Raw genomic sequence first — 19,122 nt, 5'->3', positions numbered from 1 at the left:
TTCTATGATCCGTTAAATTACAGATTTATAAACGTCTTGCGGACTTGTGAACGTCAAGGCTGACAAGAACTTGAAACCTATAGCCTGAAAATCTTTAGCTTGAAAATGGTGTCGTTGATAGATTGTTCTTCGTCAGCGATGGCGCCGTCGTTGGCGCCATCGAAAGCGACAATGTCGGATCTGCAAGTCTTGGTTAGCGTCTCTCTGTGTTGCTTTACGACAACTTCGAAATCCATGGTATCCTTGATGAGTTCGTATTGGACAAGGACATCGTCAGTGGCTTCCAGGCCACATTTCTTTCTCAGCTTTTGAATTCTGTTGATAAGCTCTCTAGCGAGACCTTCGGTTTTCAATTCTGGATAAATCTTGGTGTCGAGGATAATCAAGACATCTTGATCAGATCTTGTTTCTAGACCTGCTTGAGCCAGCGATTCTGGCAGACCTCTAACAACGTTCAGGTCGCCTGTTATCAAATCGATACCAGCAACTTGCAGTTTTCCTGTTTCCAGATACTGTTGTACTTCATCGGAGCTGACGCTGGGCAACGCGTCCTTAACCTTCTTGGCGTCTTTCTTTAGCTTCTTGCCCAGGACTGGCCAGTCAGCGACTGCCCTATACTCGACACCGTATTTTGCTTCATCGGAAGTAATGATGATGTCATGCACGTTCAGCTCTTCTACAATGTAGTCTTTTAAGTCCTCGATGTCTTTTAGATAATTCTTATCGCTGTGCAGGATAACCAAACTCTTCAATGGGGTCTTTAAAGAGATAGTCTTCTTCTCACGAATGTTTCTGCCCAAATCGATAACCGATTGCATTCTGGCGACCGACTTCTCGATGGCTTCATCGAATAGCTCCCTTCTAACCTCTGGGTACGATAGGAAATGAACAGATCTAGCGTCTTTACCAAACATAGCCAAAACTTCTTCTGGAATGAATTCCTTCATCCTTAGATAGATAGAATCAGATAAAAATGGAGTGAACGGAGCCATGGCCCTGACGAATGTGAACAATGCTTCGAACAAACTGTTCAAAGCCTTCAAACAATCATCAACACCGTTTTCACCCTTCAAACGACGACGGTTGAATCTGATGTACCAGTTAGTTAATTCGTCGATGAAATGCAACAATCTAGGAACCACGGCGAATAATTCATAAAGTTCCATCTCCGTGTGGATATGTTGAACCAGAGATTGCATAGAAGCTAAAATCCACCTATCCATGACATTATCACTTTGAATAGAAGGATTGTACTTGAAATCAATGCCTGAGGTTTTCTTCAATAAGGCTATTTGTCCTTCCAAGAACTTATAAGAATTCCACCATGGCAACAAAACTTTAGAAACGACTTCCTTAACACCCTCCTCTTTGAATTTCAAGGTTTCAGCTTTCAACACAGGGGAATTTATTAAATATAATCTCAATGCATCTGCACCGTATTTACTCAACACGATGTTTGGATCTGGATAGTTCTTTAAAGACTTGGACATCTTCTTACCATCAGCAGCCAAGATAAGACCAGAAACAATAACATTTTGGTAAGGGACCTGGCCAAACAGATGGGTACCCAGGACACTCAACGTATAGAACCAACCTCTGGTTTGATCTAAACCTTCAGAGATAAAGTTTGCAGGGACTCTATATTTGAATTTGTCTTGGTTTTCAAAAGGATAATGCTGAGAGGCATAGGGCATAGAGCCGGACTCATACCAGCAATCAAAAACTTCTTCGATTCTCTTCAATTGTCCCTTACCTTGCTTTGAAGGGATAGTGATCTTATCGATAAAGTCACGATGTAGGTCTTTGATGCCGGTGACACCACTCAACTCTTCAAGCTCTGCAACCGAACCGATACAAACGATTTCTTCCAAGTCGTCGGAGACCCACAGCGGGATTGGCGTACCCCAGTATCTGTTTCTCGAAATGTTCCAGTCACGAGCGTTGGCGATCCAGTTTGCAAATCTCTTTTCTTGGATAGTTCTTGGAACCCAGCGTGAATTCATAACAGACTCCAGCATCTGAGGAATGATTTCCTTGACTCTGACAAACCAAGCAGGAACAGTACGGTACAATAGAGGGGTATCAGATCTCCAGCAGAATGGATAGGAGTGCCTAATTTGAGACGCTAGAAGCAAGTTCCCAGTAGCCGTCAAAAATTTGATAATCTCCTTGTCAGCATCCTTCACGTAGAGCCCGCTGAAGTCGGTCACTTCAGAGGTGAATTTACCGGCATCATCGACCGGATTTGGGAAAAAACCGCCCTCTTCAAAAATGCCATGGTTCAAACAAACGTTGTAATCCTCTTCCCCAAAGGCCGGTGCATTGTGCACAATACCTGTACCAGAATCGCTGGTAACATAACCATCTCCCACGACTTTAAAGGCAGTTGCGCCCATCTTTTCCACAAAATATGGGAAAAGTGGTTCATACTTGAGACCCACCAAATCCTTACCTTGAATTCTCTCAACCACCTTAAACTTTTCGTCCTTTGGTTTCTTGTATAAAGTTTTGATCAATGATTCGAGCAAAATGAAATAACGGTCTTTCTTCTCGTCATAAATCTTGACATATTCAAAGTCAGGGTTCACACACAGAGCCAGATTGGAAGGCAAAGTCCACGGCGTAGTTGTCCAAGCAACCAATTGTGTTTTCTCTTGGCCGATCACGTTGAAACCAATGGTTACAGCAGGATCGTTCACATCCTTATAGTTCTGTTGAGCTTCGAAATTACTCAATGGCGTAGTACAGCCAGTGGAATATGGCATGACTCTGAAACCACGGTAAACTTGGCCCTTATTGAACAACTGCTTGAAGGACCACCATTCGGACTCCATGAAACTTGGGTACATGGTCTTGTAATCGTTATCGAAATCGATCCAACGACCCAAACGGCCGATAGTTTTTCTCCATTCTTCGGCATAAGTCATCACGATCGCTCTACATTCGTTATTATAATTATCGATCCCAAACTTGTAAACGTCCTCCTTACAAGTGATATTTAGTTTCTTATCAATGATGTGTTCGATAGGTAGACCATGAGTGTCCCAACCGAATCTTCTCTCAACGTGATGGCCCGTCATTGTAGCATATCTTGGAACAATGTCCTTGATGGTCGAGGCCAGAATATGGCCATAGTGAGGAGTACCAGTAGCAAATGGCGGACCATCAAAGAACGAAAACTCAGGCTTATCCTCAGTAAGCTTCAAAGATGTGCGAAATGCATCAATTTCGTCCCAAAAAGCAAGCACTTTCTCCTCTTCTCTGGGGAAAGAGAAATGAGATGAAGAGTTCTCAGACATGTTGCCAACCTCCACTTAAGTCGCAGAGTTTCGAGGCTAATTGACGCCTTACCTGACTGATAGCTAGATAAACCTCTTGATGACTGATCGTCGCTCGAGAGCAGAGGCTTCAGACCACCAGAAAAAGTAAAAATTTTTCGTAAACTCACAAGGAACGAGCTCAAAGAAATTGAAGCTTCAACCAAGATATCTTACTATAAAGCATTATATATATTGATAATCAATATCGTGTGAAATAACGCCACTTCCTATGGCATACCCCCCAGTTCGTAACCCAAGACTAGTTTCATTAATCGACTTCTTCGACGGTAGGACCGGACTCTGCGCCGGTAGGTCCACCTGAGGATGGGCCGGCTCCAGGCATTGGACCTCCAGCACCAGCAGCGCCAGCAGCACCTCCAGCACCGTAGAACTTGGACATGATTGGGTTGGCGATACCTTCCAATTCCTTTTGCTTGTCCTTGTACTCGTCGGTTGAAGCAGCTTGCGAAGCATCCAACCAGTTGATGGTCTCCTGGGCGGCGGCTTCGACCTTCTTGGCGTCTTCTTCACCAACTTTCTCCTTGAAACCGGATTCCGCAGCAGAATTCTTCAAGCTGAATGCGTACGACTCAAGAGAGTTCTTGCTCTGCACACGCTCAGCTTCCTTTTCATCCTCGGCCTTGTATTTTTCAGCTTCAGAAACCATTCTCTCGATATCTTCCTTGGACAGTCTACCCTTATCGTTGGTGATGGTGATCTTGTTGGACTTACCAGTGCCCTTTTCAACAGCAGAGACGTTCAGAATACCGTTTGCATCGATATCGAAAGTGACTTCGATCTGAGGAACGCCTCTTGGGGCAGGTGGGATACCAGTCAGCTCAAACTTTCCTAACAAGTTGTTGTCCTTCGTCTTTGTCCTTTCACCCTCATACACTTGGATCAACACACCAGGTTGGTTGTCAGCGTAAGTGGAGAATGTTTCCGACTTCTTGGTTGGAATTGTAGAATTTCTTGGGATCAATTTTGTCATGATACCACCTGCAGTTTCGATACCCATAGACAATGGGGCCACATCTAATAGCAATAAGTCCTGGGTCTTAGTCGACTGATCACCTGTTAGAATAGCGGCTTGAACAGCGGCTCCATAGGCAACAGCTTCATCTGGGTTGATAGACTTGTTTGGTTCCTTGCCGTTAAAAAAATCTGAAACCAATTTCTGAATCTTTGGGATTCTTGTAGAACCACCAACCAGAACAATCTCATCGATCTGAGATTTGTCAAGCTTGGAGTCTCTCAAGACCTTTTCAACCGGCTCCAAAGTAGACCTGAACATATCAGCACAGAGTTCTTCAAACCTAGCTCTCGTTATAGAGGTGTAGAAATCGATGCCTTCGAACAAAGAGTCGATTTCGACAGAAGTTTGAGATGACGAAGATAGAGCTCTCTTAGCCCTCTCCGCAGCGGTTCTCAATCTCCTCAAAGATCTTTGATTCTGAGTCAAGTCCTTCTTGTTCTTTCTCTTAAATTCGTTGGCCAAATGGGTGACCAACCTGTTGTCGAAATCTTCACCACCCAAGTGGGTATCTCCGGCGGTAGCCTTCACTTCGAAAATACCCTCATCGATCGAAAGCAAAGAAACATCAAATGTACCACCACCCAAATCGAAGATGAGTACATTATGCTCAGCTCTACCCTTCTTGTCCAATCCGTACGCGATGGCTGCCGCAGTAGGCTCGTTAATAATACGCAATACGTTCAATCCAGCAATGGTACCAGCATCCTTGGTTGCCTGTCTTTGAGAGTCGTTGAAATATGCTGGCACAGTGACCACGGCATCATTGATCTTTGTGCCCAGGTACCCTTCCGCGGTTTCCTTCATCTTTCCCAATACCATGGAAGAGATCTCTTCCGGAGTGAAAGTCTTTGTCTCCCCCTTGTATTCGACCTGGACCACTGGCTTACCTTCCTTGTTGATAACCTTGAAAGGAAAGTGCTTGGCGTCATTTATCACTTCTGGATCATCGAACTTACGACCAATGAGACGCTTGGCATCGAAAACCGTGTTATGTGGATTGATAGCAGCCTGATTCTTAGCAGCATCACCAATCAACCGTTCCGTATCAGTAAATGCCACATAAGATGGCGTGGTTCTGTTACCTTGATCATTAGCAATGATCTCCACTCTGTCGTTAGCAAAATGGGCAACACACGAGTACGTAGTTCCTAAATCGATTCCGACTGCCTTTGACATTTCTTGGTGTATTCCTTAGACTGTAGATTCCGTGTCTATAATTTCGAGTAACACACGTATGATGGTTGTCTTGCAAGTGATGATGGGACCTGCAACAGACATGGAGATTTCATCCCTTTATATAACCAAGCAAATCTCCCAGACCTGCCGTAACCCGTCAAAAATACCGCTAAAACCAATATACCTTCACATAGTAAAATCGGCTCCTTCATTATGGGTAAACCCCTTGCTTTCGGCGGCTCCCTTAATAAATAAAACTCCAGGTTAATCTTGAAAATTCGATGCTTTTCGACCAAAGTTCCATGAAGTTCCATGAGGTTCTACGCGGATCGCGCGATGAGCAAAAAAAAATTCTCGAAGGTTCTAGAGAATCTTTCATGGTCGAACGTAGTAGACGCCACTTGCAACTGATGGTTTATTCTCGTCGATATCATCACCGTAGTCACTATCTATGTTGGGCAGAGTACCGGTCTCTAGCCTTGCGACAGACTCAAACTCTTCATTTTCTTCCTCGAGATCGAATTTGGATTCGTAAGCTTTCTTGGTTAGTTCGAGCTTGTTGCTCTGGTAGGACTTTGTGAGACATCTTTCCCACATCTCCGTGTTCATTAGCGCCTCTGTATACTCTGGCGGCAGAGTTTGCAGTTGTAAAGCGAGAACTTTGTCAAACCTTTCAACAAATGTAAGGGAAAGTTTAGAGCTAAAGCTGATGAGTTCGATGATGTTATGCCACTGCAGACTGGAGCCGTAGTTACCGAACAACATTGCATTGCAGAATGCAAACTGTAGTTCGCCCAGTAGACGGTTGATGTGGCCTCTCATGTCGCGAGCGACAATCACATGATTGAGATAGTGTGATTTGTCCATGTAGTCTTGCATTTCATGGTTTGGCCGTATCGCGTCGGGCGATTTGAAGTGGATCTCGGTGTACTTGAAGTGCTTACAGGTACTGTCATTGGGGATTCTTAGTCTTTTGTTTAGCACACGGGACTCTTCCATGGCTGTCATGGAGGAATCGACGTAGGGATATCTGGCGTCCAATATCGTCTCAATCTGCTCATACGAGATGAATCTTGTCAGTTCAAGCCAATTCGCCTCGTCAAGCTTGGGGAAGCTTACCATCAAATGGCTACCTAGTTGCAACATACGCTCATACTTGGCATCATCCGGCTCCCGGGACATTTGGTACATCCCGCTCTCCTCGTCATATCGCATATATAGACCCCGAGAGTCCTGGAACCAATATCCATACCTTATACCATCACCATCATCATTGGAACTGGAACTGATGTGTATCACGTGGAGACCGTCTGGGAGGTTCTTAATGCCGCAAAAGGGACTTCCAGCCTTTACCTGGAACGAGAATTGATCAATGCCTACCGTGACATCGAATTTGAGCACATCGCTATTGAATAATATGGCTCCCATCGGCGTTCCAACTTGTGTTTGCCCTAAGTTTACTTTTCAAGTAGCTGAACGTGAATAACGACGTCCCAATAGTTTTTCAACCATGGCTTTATAAAGAGGGCCGAGATGAAAACAAACCTTTCTAATCAAACAATACTCTTGCCAAGATCAAACAGCCGTAAAAGCCTTAAGCATCTTAGCTACCTGCTGCTCAGACGAGCAACAATGGGATGCTGTATTTCCTTGCTTTTTAGATGATGAAATAATCATTTACACAGACCTGTACTGAACATTTTGTTTTGCAGAGAACTTTGATTGCCTTATTTCTGATCCATCTCTTGTCATTCAGATTTCACAAATCTTGACCAGCTCATGATTGAACAGCTGACCATCAAACGTAGAAACGCTGTTTATCCTCTTTTGCAAACATAGTCGATAGATGGGGTGAAAATTTATTATAAACTTAATGTTATACATGCTGAGAAAAGTAGACTTCCTTCAAGCTTATTTCTTAGCGGTCAATCTTCTCAAGTAGAAGGCCAATTCTTCACCTTCCAAGATGTAACCGTCACATCTACCAGATTGACCTGGTCTTGAAGAGATAGCGGCGTACAATCTACCGGCACCGAATTGAGACTCAACGGAGGACTCGATCTTGGCAGCACCGGCTCTAGAGGCCCACTTCTTTTGAGTGCTCTTGGAAGCGGCAACGGCTTCTTCCTCAGCGGCCTTGGCGTTCTTCTTCTTACCGAGAGTTTGACCGTAGTGACCTTCGTACCATTGTCTGAATGGGGTAGCATCGATTTGGACAATAGCGGACTTGGTCAAAGTGTTGGTTCTGACCAACTCGTTGTTAGATGGATGGTAAGCGACACCAACAATTCTGGTCTTCTTAGCAACACCTTCGGAAGCCCAAGAAAAGTTACCAGTTTCAATTCTTAGAGCTCTGAATTTCTTGTTACCACCTCTGGTTCTCACAGCGTGGATTCTCTTACCACCGATCTTGGTGTTGGCTGGTTGACGACCCAATTCAAACTTTCTCTTCTTTCTGAATTGAGCACGCTTAGCACCGGTAGCGGATCTTTTGTGACGAGAATCACGAGAAATACCCATTTTGTATCTACTGCAATGTGTTGCTTGTTAGTAAGATTGATCCTCGATTATTCGTTTGCCTCAACCCTCAGAGAAATCCCAATATATCGGGAAACCACGTCGTTACAGTATTCTTCCTGATGAGATCGAAAATATATCCTCTGAGGCTTCGATTGTAGCACACTATCACATACGATTTGTCCTGGTGTCTTCTTTACGGTAGATTTATCCAAACCTATTCTGTTATTTGGAAAATTATTGTACTGGTATATCAAAGGTTCACTACGCAACGCTTGCGCGGAGACTGTTCCTGGATGCCCACTAGCGCTGTTTGCTGCTTGGGCTGAGCCTGCCTAGCTCCCGAATCTCAGCCCAGCTCAGCAGCACGGTGAAAGCGCTGGAAGGAGAGTCCTGGCAGGACCACAAGCACCGCGCGCAACGGGCGCTGGTTGAGCGCAGGCGAACCGTTAGGAAGCTCCTGGTGGAAGTCCAATCTGCGCACGCTAAGCCCACAGCTGCCGGATGATGCGCGTCGCTCTGCAGCGCGTAAGGAGACAAAACCCGTGCGAAGTTCTGAAAACAGCATTTCCTGGTGCACGGATGTGTGTTTGGGTGCACGGATTCTAGAGAACAGAAACAGTCGCTTGAAAAGTTTTGGATTTCACCGAAATTAATCATCTCATCGAATGTGTCATTTAGGCTAACGAAGAGATAGTTGTTTAAAAGAGGACTCTCTGTTTGGCAGTCAGGCGGCATACGGAAGCTTTCACGCAGCCATGTCAACATATGATCAGGTGGAAATCGAAGACATGACTTTCGATCCTGATACACAGCTTTTCACGTATCCATGTCCTTGCGGCGATCGTTTCCAGATATACATAGATGACATGTACGATGGAGAAAACATCGCTGTATGTCCCAGTTGTTCACTGATGATCGAAGTTATCTTTGAGAAAGAAGACTTGCAAGAATACTACAAAGAAGCTGGCAGTCAGCCACCAGAACCGGTCGCTGTGGCCACTTAATGAGACACTGACAGATGCATCACTGAAAGAAATAGGTATGAGCCGCTCCGCTGCGCACTGGATATCGAACGACGAGGAGTCTTGGCACAAGTGACCTTCGTAAATAGATGAGTAAGTAAGCCATTTAAAGTCGATTCGAATCATCACTTTACCTCATTCAGCTGAAGTGCGTCCTAGGCATGTGCGCGCTTTATACCTATACCCGGATAAACTGCAGTTTGTATTAGACATTAAGAAACTGCAAGTATAAAGCAGTGCATTCACGATTTCTGCTGTCGGTCTGATCAAATAGCTCCCGGTCTGTTCATATCAGTATTCTATTCACGTAATGTCCAGCGATCATTCTACGCCAGCTCCGAAGGAACTGCCTGTTGAACCTACTACATTGAAAAGGGTTGCCAGACCAATAAGACATGTGAAATATGTACCATTGAAATCACTGATATTCTTCTCGAAAGATGGCCCTATGGAATTTAGTTACGAAAGGAAGATCAAGACTCCAATCTCTAAGGATAAGCTGGTCGTTGAGGTTCATCATGTAGGGCTCAACCCAATAGATATGAAGATAAGAAACGGCTACAAGAGCGGTGTATACGGAGAGATAGGGCTTGGGAGGGAGTACAGTGGTGTAGTGAGCATGGTTGGCGAGAAATTGCAATCTCAGTGGCAAGTAGGAGATAAAGTTTTTGGTATTTACTTCCACCCCCATTCTGGCAATGGTTGTCTGCAGAGCTCCATCTTAGTGGACCCCAGTGAAGATCCTATACTGTTAAAGCCGGAGAATATTTCGAGCGAGGAGGCTAGTGGCTCACTGTACTGTCTGGGAGCGGCATTCAACATCCTGGACAAACTTCAAAGAGCTGGAAAACTTAAGCCTGACGCCAATGTGTTGATCAACGGTGGCACGAGTTCAGTCGGTTTGTTCGCCGTACAACTGCTAAAAAACTACTTCCATTTGGTGAAGAAGATAGTGATCATTACTACCAGTACCGGCCCAGAGGTGTACGCGAAGCAGTTCCCAGAGCTCGTCGACGACATGATATTCATCAATTATTTGAACTGTCGTGGTAAAACCAGTAAACCATTGAGGAAAATGATCAGTGAGCAAAAGGTGATTGAGTATGATGAGCAGACGGGCTCCGACGTCCCCGTGGAGTACAACCAGGGAAAATTCGACGTCGTCCTTGACTTTATCGGCGGATACGACATACTTGCCCATTCAAGCTCGCTGATCCACTCAGGCGGTGCGTACGTAACAACGGTCGGAGACTACGTGGAGAACTACAAAACGGACGTCTACGACTCATGGGACAACCCAAGTGCCAACGCGAGAAAGATGTTCGGGTCCATGCTTTGGTCCTACAGCTACACACATTTTCATTTCGACACGAATGCAAAATCGGCATCGAAAAACGACTGGGTCAACAGATGTGGTGAGTTTCTAGAGAAAGGTGTTGTCAAGTGTGTAATCGACAAGACCTACCACTGGAAGGAGCACAAGGAGGCCTTCTCATACATGGCCACACAACGTGCGCAAGGTAAGCTGATAATGGAAGTGGAAAGGTTTTGAGTCGACCATAATGCGTACGTTCTATGTAATATCTCTAATGCAGCTTTCTTAGATTAATCATTTCATCGACAGCCCGAGACAAAACAAAAGCAAGGCCAGCCCGATGTATAGCATTGACGACGACCTGTAACTCTCCTTGGTGTCCTTCCTTGGTTTCCCATCTATCGTCTTGAGTGCTTGCTCAGCACGTATCCTATCCTCCGGATCAAGAATCTCCTCAAGAGCGATAGCCTTCTCCTTAGCAGCTTGCATTATCGCATCTCCTTTGTCCTTCGTAGCTTCAACCTCCCTCGTTCTCCCACTGGCCCTTCTTTTCTCCAGCTCTTTGATATTTTCTTGCACCACATCTGGGAAAACCATCTTAAACCTCAGATTCTGGTACGTATTGTACTCCATTGATCTTTCCGCCAACACCCTCTTCTGCTGATCCGTCGTCGTGATCGATCCCGTCGTAGCCTCCTCCCCAGTCATAAAGCTCAACAGCCCGTTCAGAATAGTCGACACAGACCAACTGGGATTCCACGTATTCGGATGGTAGTCGCTCATCGACAGACAAAGTCGAGTATTCTCTCGGAATCTGCCGTTCGGCGTAACCATACGAATTGCAGGTGGTTTGTAGGGGTAATCTGACGGAAAAGTCAAAGTTCCATGGTATTGGCCTTCGAAGTAAGGTGTATCTGCGGGGCCGGTGATAACGTAATGCCATTCCAAGATGTTATTCTCGTTTGGGCGTGCCAGAATGTATGGTGGAGGATTCTCCACCATAAGCTTATATTCCTTCGTCAATCTTTTCTGAGCTTGTTGCGTAGCCATTTTCTACCGGCTCCAACACTCCAAAGCCCTCACGATCCAGTAAACCGTCGTCTTCAAGCCGTTTTACACTTTCTTGGTTGGGCGATAAGAGCTTCAGATGCTTCGTTTTCGCCTTACAAATCCGTCCAGCGAGAGAGCCTAAAGAGAGTAAAACACCATAAAGGCTAACAAAGTCCGTAACAGACCAAATACCAGTCGATCTGGAGCCCAAAGAGGCCTTATTCGACCAGTTCCCAGCATACTGATTGATGCGATGGAGGTTTGTGACGGTCACGTGACCTGCAAATTTTCTTCTCTAAGACACCAGCTAGTGGGCTTTACAAGCTGAAGACCACCTATTGCAGGCCATAGTTCATGCCAGGTTGACTGTTTGGATGCTCTAGGACTCGTTGGTCGTTGGTTGATGGATACGGAACGAAAAGAAATGTCTTCGAACAGTATAAAGTTGTTGGCTGGGAACTCGCATCCGGAGTTGGCTGAAATCATCGCGAAGAGACTGGGAATTCCGTTGTCGAAGGTGGGTGTGTATCAGTATTCGAACAGAGAGACGTCTGTTACCATTGGGGAGAGCATCCGTGACGAGGATGTTTACATTATCCAAACGGGGACCGGGGAGCAGGAGATAAACGACTTTTTAATGGAGTTGCTGATTATGATCCACGCCTGCAAGACGGCTTCTGTGAGGAAGGTTACGGCAGTTATTCCTAATTTCCCGTATGCCCGGCAGGACAAGAAGGACAAGTCGAGAGCTCCAATCACGGCGAAACTGGTGGCGAATCTACTGCAAACCGCGGGCTGTGATCACGTCATAACGATGGATTTACACGCTTCTCAGATCCAAGGGTTTTTCCATATCCCGGTTGACAACCTGTACGCTGAACCCAGTGTCCTGAACTACATTCGGACCAAGACCGACCTCGCCAACGCTATTCTTGTGTCGCCGGACGCTGGCGGTGCGAAGAGGGTGGCCTCTCTGGCGGACAAGCTGGACTTGAACTTTGCATTGATTCACAAGGAAAGACAGAAGGCAAACGAAGTCTCGAGAATGGTGCTAGTGGGCGATGTTACCGGGAAGTCGTGCCTCTTGATTGATGACATGGCAGATACATGTGGTACTCTGGTCAAAGCTACGAATACGCTGCTGGACCACGGCGCTAAGGAAGTCATTGCGATTGTTTCGCATGGGATCTTTTCCGGGGCCGCTAGAGAGAGGCTGAAGAACAGCAGACTGTCGAGAATAGTTTGCACGAATACGGTGCCGGTAGACTTGGACCTTGATATACTGGATCAGATAGATATCAGTCCGACGCTTGCCGAGGCAATTAGAAGATTGCACAACGGTGAATCTGTTTCGTACTTGTTCACACATGCTCCAATGTGAACTGGATCAGTGCAGATGATCTATCTATTTACTCCCTTAGTCTATGTGTTACCAATAAACTCTGATAATGATAAAAATGAACTGTGACTTCAACTCCTCATGAAATTAAACAGCTTTGATTTAGGTCTTGACTTTTTTGAGGATGACGATGATCCTTTACGTTCCGAGTGAATCTCGTCCTTATCATGTTCTTGTGCCTCCTCTACCGCAGCGCTTGCCATCTTCTGTGCATTCGCCTTCTGGGACGTCAATCTGATAAGGTCATCACAAGATATCAGCTGCTCGATGTTCTCCTCAAATTCGTTTTTATCGTCCTCTTTAGCGTACTTTTCTTCGTCAATCAATTCCTTGTAAAACAGAACATATGCCGTGGTTAAAGACTCTTTGTCTCCTATGAACTTGAGCACGGTACTCTCACTGACGACTTCCACTGTCTCGTCATCGAATAGTAACCAGCCAAACTTGTCGTTCTTGCACAGAGACACGTAGTGCCCATGTTGGGGTCCTCCCCCCATATGCACCACAATGCCGGCCAATTCGTATTTCTTGCGCACTGAAGAGCAGAAGGATGAACAAACGTTGAGTATCAGGGGATAATGGATCTTATTGAAAAGCTTGATGTTGGAATTGTGCTCCTCTGAGTACTTGAATCTCTTTAAATGCAAAGCCAAAATGTGAGGTAATTGTTTCAGCCCAACCATCCTTTCAGCCTCTTGCAACCCGCAACACTCATTACAATAGAACTTATTGGAACCAGAGAGCATTTCGCGCTGCTGATAGCTCTGGAGAAGCGCCTGAATATCGGTCTCCTCTTCCTCATGCACCTCGATTGGGAAATCTAGGAAAGGTTCATCCCGAGATGTAGTGTTATCACACGTCAAACATTTGATGCGGTAAGTCAACGTTCCCTGGAAGAGGCTGTTTATAAAATTTGTGTATGTTCTTGCGGGATCAGTGGTTTTATCGATGTCTTGCTGTATGAATTCGCTCAATTCATTAAGGAGAAAATTCAAGAATTCATGGGCATCCTGGTGCATCGTAGTATTAAACAGGACGTTGGTCCTTTTAAGTGTGTCCACAAAGCAGATTGGTGAGACCACCCCGGTTAGCGACAGGTTCTCAGTAATACTTTCGAATATATCCTTGAGACCGTAATATAGGTTTGAAACGTTGGATTCGTCCAGCTGGTGGTCAATGTTCAACACCGGCCCTCGTATCAATGCAGCTTTCTTCCGTTGTTCACTAGAGAAAACCTTGTGAGTTTTCTGCTGAGTTGCCGTATCTTGGGTAGCCTCTATGTTATTAGCTACATGTTCAGACCCGGGATGCTTGATTGCTGTCCCGGTGCCAGTAGCAGTTTGATTGCCTTCGGGGTATGAGCTGGTTACTGTAAGTGGTCTACCCACTATTACATTTCGTGACTCTTCATGAAGCTTTTCGCTCATGGCGTCCGATGCCATGAGCGTCGCATGCACGGGCCCAGTTGCTTCTTTACTTTGGGTCTCAGAGTTCTCCTTTGTTGTATTGTCAAGCTTCCTGAACAGGAAGGAAGAGTTTCGCCTTTGCAGGAAGTTAGGCTTATGGCCATCATTGCTATTTTTACTATCTGGTCGTTCGTTGCTGTCCTCGCCGTCTGGACCTCCATTGTGTTCATTATCTTTGCCATTTATACGATTGTTGCCATTGAGTGTGCCGTGGTTGGCGTCGACGCTTCTTGCATCGTGATGATGGTGGTGGTGTCCATTGCCCCCGCTTTCATGTCCGAAGTTAACATGCTGGAAGCTCGACTCCGTGAAATATCTAGGCTTATTGCCCGGCATCTCAGACTTCCGTTTCCTTTTTGCTGTGGGATCTCTTTCCGGATATTGCAGCAGCTGCAGCCGGAACTCAGTCAGATTATACAGACATTGCAATACCGAGTTGCAATAACAAGTGTTCCCAAAGTTTTCATATCCAAATACCTTATTAGATCCATCGCCAAATGGCATGCTCTCGGTTACATTCGTGAATAGAAGCCCGGGAGAGCTTGCATCGAAAGCTGTATCTAACGAAGTGCTTAGCAGGCTAATCGCAGTATCATTTCCAGTGTATTGCTCAGAAACACTGCGTTTATCGCTGGACTGAGAACTCTGTGTCTGATTATAACCGACCGCGGAGGGAATCTTGCTCTTACTCATGGACTTTCCCCGTACTGGCTTTAGAAAAGAATCTGTAGATTGAACAGCCTCATGATGGTAATTTACTTCCACGACTGAGTTTGAACTCGTATCGGAATCATCCTTAGCACTGGATTTCCTCTTGCTCGACCTACTGAGCCATCGTTTCAGCATTTTCGAGCCAAATTTTCACACTTCCCAGAAGTACTACTGCTTTGATACCAGATACAATTCGAGTAGCTAAACCTTGGAATATATAGCAGGTTGTTAGCTGAGCCACCAGGACTGAATCCACTCTTCTAAGGAACGATTTCGCTATCGAATCTGGTATGGCGTTACCCTCCTGTCCTGAAGATCAGATCCAACACCAGTTCTCCAGATTATAAGATTCACCATCAATGAGATTCGAGGTATAAGAGAGGCCTCATGGATGAGATATCTCGGATGCCTGAAGGCGATAGTGCTATTCAGACGAGATTACTCTCGAGCTTTAAAATCATCCGAATTGCATAAAATCGTAAAATCATTGCCAAGAATACATAAAATAAATAATGGTGTCCCACTGCGACGGTAGCATTGAGTGGGCAATCGAAAACTCAGAACTCAGGTTCCATGTTCATGTCGAACCAGCCAAGGAAATCGTCATTGATCGAGTTTCCTTCGATCCAGCCTGTACTCTGCTGTTGAAAGAAATTCTCGAGATCAGAAAGCTGGCCGATTGCACTTTTGTTGGTGTTTGCACTGCTGCTGACACCTGCTGGGTCGAAGTTTGGTGATCCGCTGTGCAAAAACAAGTTGAGGTTTGGGAAGCTGTCCTGCCCTCTCAGCGGTGGTTTTGCTTCTGTTACACTGTTGGTTAAAGCAGCAGCAGCAGCATCTGGCGTTTGCATCTTTTGCGATAATGAGAAGGATCTATTCAGCGACAGATTGGAAGCCAGTGAATTGTTCATTACAAACAGCGAGTTGGTGCCGACACGGCTGAGTCTCGCAGTGGGCTGAACCGGGGGAGTACTATTCGATCTCTGCATGGTAGTGTCATTTAAAAAGGAGGAGATCGTGGGCGTATCAATCTTGGAAGGATGGTTATCTTCATTGTCACTTTCTGCGAGTCTGTCATTGGCATATGAGCTCGCAAACTGACGAGCCGCACCCTTTGAGCCTAAAGCGGCAATGTTTGCTTCTCGCGCTTGGGAGATCTTTGAGGCCTGCGATAACTTGTCTGCTTTGAACGCCAATGAATCACTATTCGGATTGCTACTAAAATTCTCTAAGCTGACACTTCCGGTCTCGTCCAACATGGAAAGCGGAATACCATTGATTTCGACAATTGCACCGTTGGAATCTTTTTTCGTTTTGGCCAGTTTTTTGGCGTGCCTGAGCGCTGTCTTGGTTGGCACCAATTTCGTGATCGTAGTGCCGTTAGGTGTAGTCTGAATTATTGTCTCGAAATCTTCTTTAGAAATTTGGTTATAAAAGGGTAATGGGTGAAGCTTCCTGTCAAGCGTCCACCGACCACCATTCCCTTTTTTCTTCTGTTTCTCGGCAGCTCGAAGCATCGCTTCTTCGTTGTATTTAGGATCCATTTCTCTCCTTCTAGCCTCGTGAATACACCAGACTAAATCGTAAAATAGCGAATCAGTGAGGTGCGATCTCATGCGAGAAATGATCCCTTCCTCTTCAACAAATACCGTCGGATGTGTGATTAATACGAAGTTCAATTTTTCCAAGACACTAGCTGTTCTCGATATATCATTCTCAACCGCGGTCGCCCATGCACTAAGCTGGTTTCGAAATAGTCTATGGACAGTGACAATCGACTGACGAGCAGAATCCAAATACTTGTTCAATAGCAAAGGCGTGAGCTGCAGTTTGAAGAGGATTAAGGCAGCAAAGGTAGCGCTGTGCCTGATGTAAATCGGTAACTCGATAAGCTGCTGCTTATCAAGCAAATTTGTAAGAAGAGTGACAATTTTGGTCGCGCTCAAATATGCTTCCGTGACGTATTGGCTTTGATCTTCAGTGGGGGTATCTGGAAGAAAGGCGAAACAGCAAACCATAAGCTTGACATATAGGTAGTAAATGTGAACGCAAATATCCTCTTCGAAGTTGAGCTTCCTGTCAAGTAGTTCTAACTCTCTTTCTAATATTGCTAAAGAACTTGCTCTATCTCGTGGCTCCATGAGACCATCTGGACTCACTACACTGGACCCCATAACCTTGCAAAGCTTAGCCTGGAAGTTAGCGAGACAAATTAACCTTCGGAAGCTTCTCGGCAGTCTTTCAGATTTCTGTCTGGAATTGTCTTCCAATCCTTTCTTGTCATCATGGTAATCTGTTTCACGACTTCCAGAAGAAGCTGAGCCCTCTTTGCCATTTTCTGCCTGCGCCTGCTCCTTATCAGCAATATCTTTCGAAGGATTATTGCTAACCGGATTATCGTCTTCTTCTTCATCTTGACCGAACCGAGCATTTTCTATTAAATAATCAGTTTGCGATGTAGGTGGTAATCCCAAAATACTTGCCCAACAAAGCTCAGCGAAAAAAATGCCTAACCAAGTCCTAGTTCTCCACTTTTCAGCATCGGGCATCGAAGTTTGTGTCCTCGTAAACTCAGCTATGAATTTCCCTCTATGCAGTCCTAACTGATACGAAAGCGATTTAGCAAGTCCGACAAACCTGTAGGAGCAATCGTCAAGCACTTTCTGATTAGGGAGGGGCCATATACAGAGAATTAACAGTGCTTGTGAGATATGGGTTGATCTTGGCGTACGTATCCAACAGGTCTCGATGGCGAGCTGTTTGATTAATGAGGAAAGTTTCATGTAGAGGGATGGGTCGACATCAGAGAGACAGGCAGTTAAAATGGCGGTCCAAAATAAAAATTGCGATTGAGAATAAAGTTCCGTAGCAGAGTTAGAGCTTAGAATAGGGAAGTAAGGCAGATATCTCGTAACAAAGATGTGATGCAGCTCATTTGCCTTCTCGATGGAAATTCTAACATCACCAATGACAAATTCATCAATGCTTGCGTAAGGAGACGGTAAAAGTGGCATAGCATTTGTCGTTGCAACTACAGGCAATTTTTTTTGAGGCAATGGATCGTTATCGTTATGCGCAATGTTCCCTTCGATTTCGTCTCTATACTTACTAGCCTCACTTTTCTTCGAAATCGAATGGGAGCTATTCAGCGGCGATAAAGAAGGGCTAACGTTATGAGATACAGAATACTCACTAGGGGTTCCTATCGCTGATGTGTTTCTTTGCAACGCCATCTGGAGAACAGGCGGCAGGGAATCTCTATTATTGTTTGCAGGCGCCGAATCATTTAAAAGGAAAGGCTGCTTGGCTGTCTTATCGCTTGTGATACTGTGCGAATCCTTCAAGGACGCCTCTGCCGAAGATTTCGGATCATCCTGTAATAGCTGTGGCTCACTCGCTAAGTATGTTTGTACCGAAACTTTTCTGTCTACCTGTTGGTGCTGTAGTACATTGTTCCTCAGCGGCCGCTGTCTGAGCTTCTCTGGCTTTTTATTTGATAGCTGGCTGAGTTTTGACACGTCTATCGCTTCCAAAGTTTTGATTAATTTTCTACCCATGTCGCTCTCTTGCAGGGCTCTTGTTATCAGGCTTTCCTTTCTCGTTAGATATTCAATCTTCAATTTTAGCTCATCAACGTCTCTGCGTAGATTCTGCAACTGAGAGCCCTTCTTGGGTCTGAATTGAGGGTCGATTTCGCAATGAAGACCCATTCTTTCGCAGCGAGAACACGGGGATGGATAATTCTCACTGGCATTGCATTTAATCTTGTGCTGTCTACAATGTGTGCACGATGTAACGGGTCTATGTCCGGTGGAACCTTGATGAGCTCCGCTGCCATTAGTGGACCTAAGCTCCGCTTGGCCGGACGGAGTACTGGGGATCTCCTCAAGTTTGCATTTCTGTTGTTTGTTTAATCTGACAAGTTCTGAATCAAGCTCTGGAGTCGATGGTCTTTTAATATGCCGCAGTTCGGTCTCGGTACTTGAGGGTATTGGTTCGGGATTCTTCGCTATTGGCCGGCCTTCCTCCTTTAGGCCTGTGGGGGTACTCATGATACTTGAGTCCTGTGATATTGATTACTTAGGTTTCCGTGGCTTGCTTGGAAGT

The 19,122-nt window shown here is 45.4% G+C and overlaps 10 protein-coding genes across 10 annotated transcripts; 3 read left to right on the top strand and 7 right to left on the bottom strand.

Annotated features, from left to right (window-relative positions):
* Positions 1-77: 77 nt before the first annotated feature.
* On the bottom strand, positions 78-3,299 carry ILS1 (isoleucine--tRNA ligase ILS1; the record flags this gene model as incomplete). Its single annotated transcript, XM_037282488.1, has 1 exon — positions 78-3,299. One exon carries the CDS (start codon positions 3,297-3,299, stop codon positions 78-80), a length of 3,222 nt encoding a protein of 1,073 aa, XP_037138383.1.
* A 289-nt stretch (positions 3,300-3,588) lies between these two features.
* On the bottom strand, positions 3,589-5,532 carry SSA3 (Hsp70 family ATPase SSA3; the record flags this gene model as incomplete). Its single annotated transcript, XM_037282487.1, has 1 exon — positions 3,589-5,532. One exon carries the CDS (start codon positions 5,530-5,532, stop codon positions 3,589-3,591), a length of 1,944 nt encoding a protein of 647 aa, XP_037138382.1.
* A 375-nt stretch (positions 5,533-5,907) lies between these two features.
* Positions 5,908-6,960, bottom strand: AAR2 (U5 snRNP complex subunit AAR2; the record flags this gene model as incomplete). Its single annotated transcript, XM_037282486.1, has 1 exon — positions 5,908-6,960. The coding sequence occupies one exon, from the start codon at positions 6,958-6,960 to the stop codon at positions 5,908-5,910; it is 1,053 nt and encodes a 350-aa protein (XP_037138381.1).
* A 483-nt stretch (positions 6,961-7,443) lies between these two features.
* Positions 7,444-8,052, bottom strand: HG536_0B05700 (40S ribosomal protein eS8; the record flags this gene model as incomplete). The annotated part of the gene is made up of 1 exon (XM_037282485.1): positions 7,444-8,052. One exon carries the CDS (start codon positions 8,050-8,052, stop codon positions 7,444-7,446), a length of 609 nt encoding a protein of 202 aa, XP_037138380.1.
* Positions 8,053-8,807: 755 nt separating this feature from the next.
* Positions 8,808-9,056, top strand: KTI11 (Kti11p; the record flags this gene model as incomplete). The annotated part of the gene is made up of 1 exon (XM_037282484.1): positions 8,808-9,056. The coding sequence occupies one exon, from the start codon at positions 8,808-8,810 to the stop codon at positions 9,054-9,056; it is 249 nt and encodes an 82-aa protein (XP_037138379.1).
* A 328-nt stretch (positions 9,057-9,384) lies between these two features.
* Positions 9,385-10,626, top strand: HG536_0B05680 (uncharacterized protein; the record flags this gene model as incomplete). Its single annotated transcript, XM_037282483.1, has 1 exon — positions 9,385-10,626. The coding sequence occupies one exon, from the start codon at positions 9,385-9,387 to the stop codon at positions 10,624-10,626; it is 1,242 nt and encodes a 413-aa protein (XP_037138378.1).
* Positions 10,627-10,683: 57 nt separating this feature from the next.
* On the bottom strand, positions 10,684-11,439 carry UBC6 (E2 ubiquitin-conjugating protein UBC6; the record flags this gene model as incomplete). The annotated part of the gene is made up of 1 exon (XM_037282482.1): positions 10,684-11,439. The coding sequence occupies one exon, from the start codon at positions 11,437-11,439 to the stop codon at positions 10,684-10,686; it is 756 nt and encodes a 251-aa protein (XP_037138377.1).
* A 403-nt stretch (positions 11,440-11,842) lies between these two features.
* On the top strand, positions 11,843-12,820 carry HG536_0B05660 (ribose-phosphate diphosphokinase; the record flags this gene model as incomplete). Its single annotated transcript, XM_037282481.1, has 1 exon — positions 11,843-12,820. One exon carries the CDS (start codon positions 11,843-11,845, stop codon positions 12,818-12,820), a length of 978 nt encoding a protein of 325 aa, XP_037138376.1.
* An 89-nt stretch (positions 12,821-12,909) lies between these two features.
* Positions 12,910-15,150, bottom strand: HG536_0B05650 (uncharacterized protein; the record flags this gene model as incomplete). The annotated part of the gene is made up of 1 exon (XM_037282480.1): positions 12,910-15,150. One exon carries the CDS (start codon positions 15,148-15,150, stop codon positions 12,910-12,912), a length of 2,241 nt encoding a protein of 746 aa, XP_037138375.1.
* A 422-nt stretch (positions 15,151-15,572) lies between these two features.
* Positions 15,573-19,067, bottom strand: SEF1 (Sef1p; the record flags this gene model as incomplete). The annotated part of the gene is made up of 1 exon (XM_037282479.1): positions 15,573-19,067. One exon carries the CDS (start codon positions 19,065-19,067, stop codon positions 15,573-15,575), a length of 3,495 nt encoding a protein of 1,164 aa, XP_037138374.1.
* Between the last annotated feature and the right edge of the window lie 55 nt (positions 19,068-19,122).

Source organism: Torulaspora globosa, chromosome 2, assembly GCF_014133895.1.
Source record: "Torulaspora globosa chromosome 2, complete sequence".
Taxonomy (NCBI): Eukaryota; Fungi; Ascomycota; class Saccharomycetes; order Saccharomycetales; family Saccharomycetaceae; genus Torulaspora; species Torulaspora globosa.
Note: the sequence above shows the minus strand (reverse complement) of the source record. Positions and strands in the feature narration are given on the sequence as shown.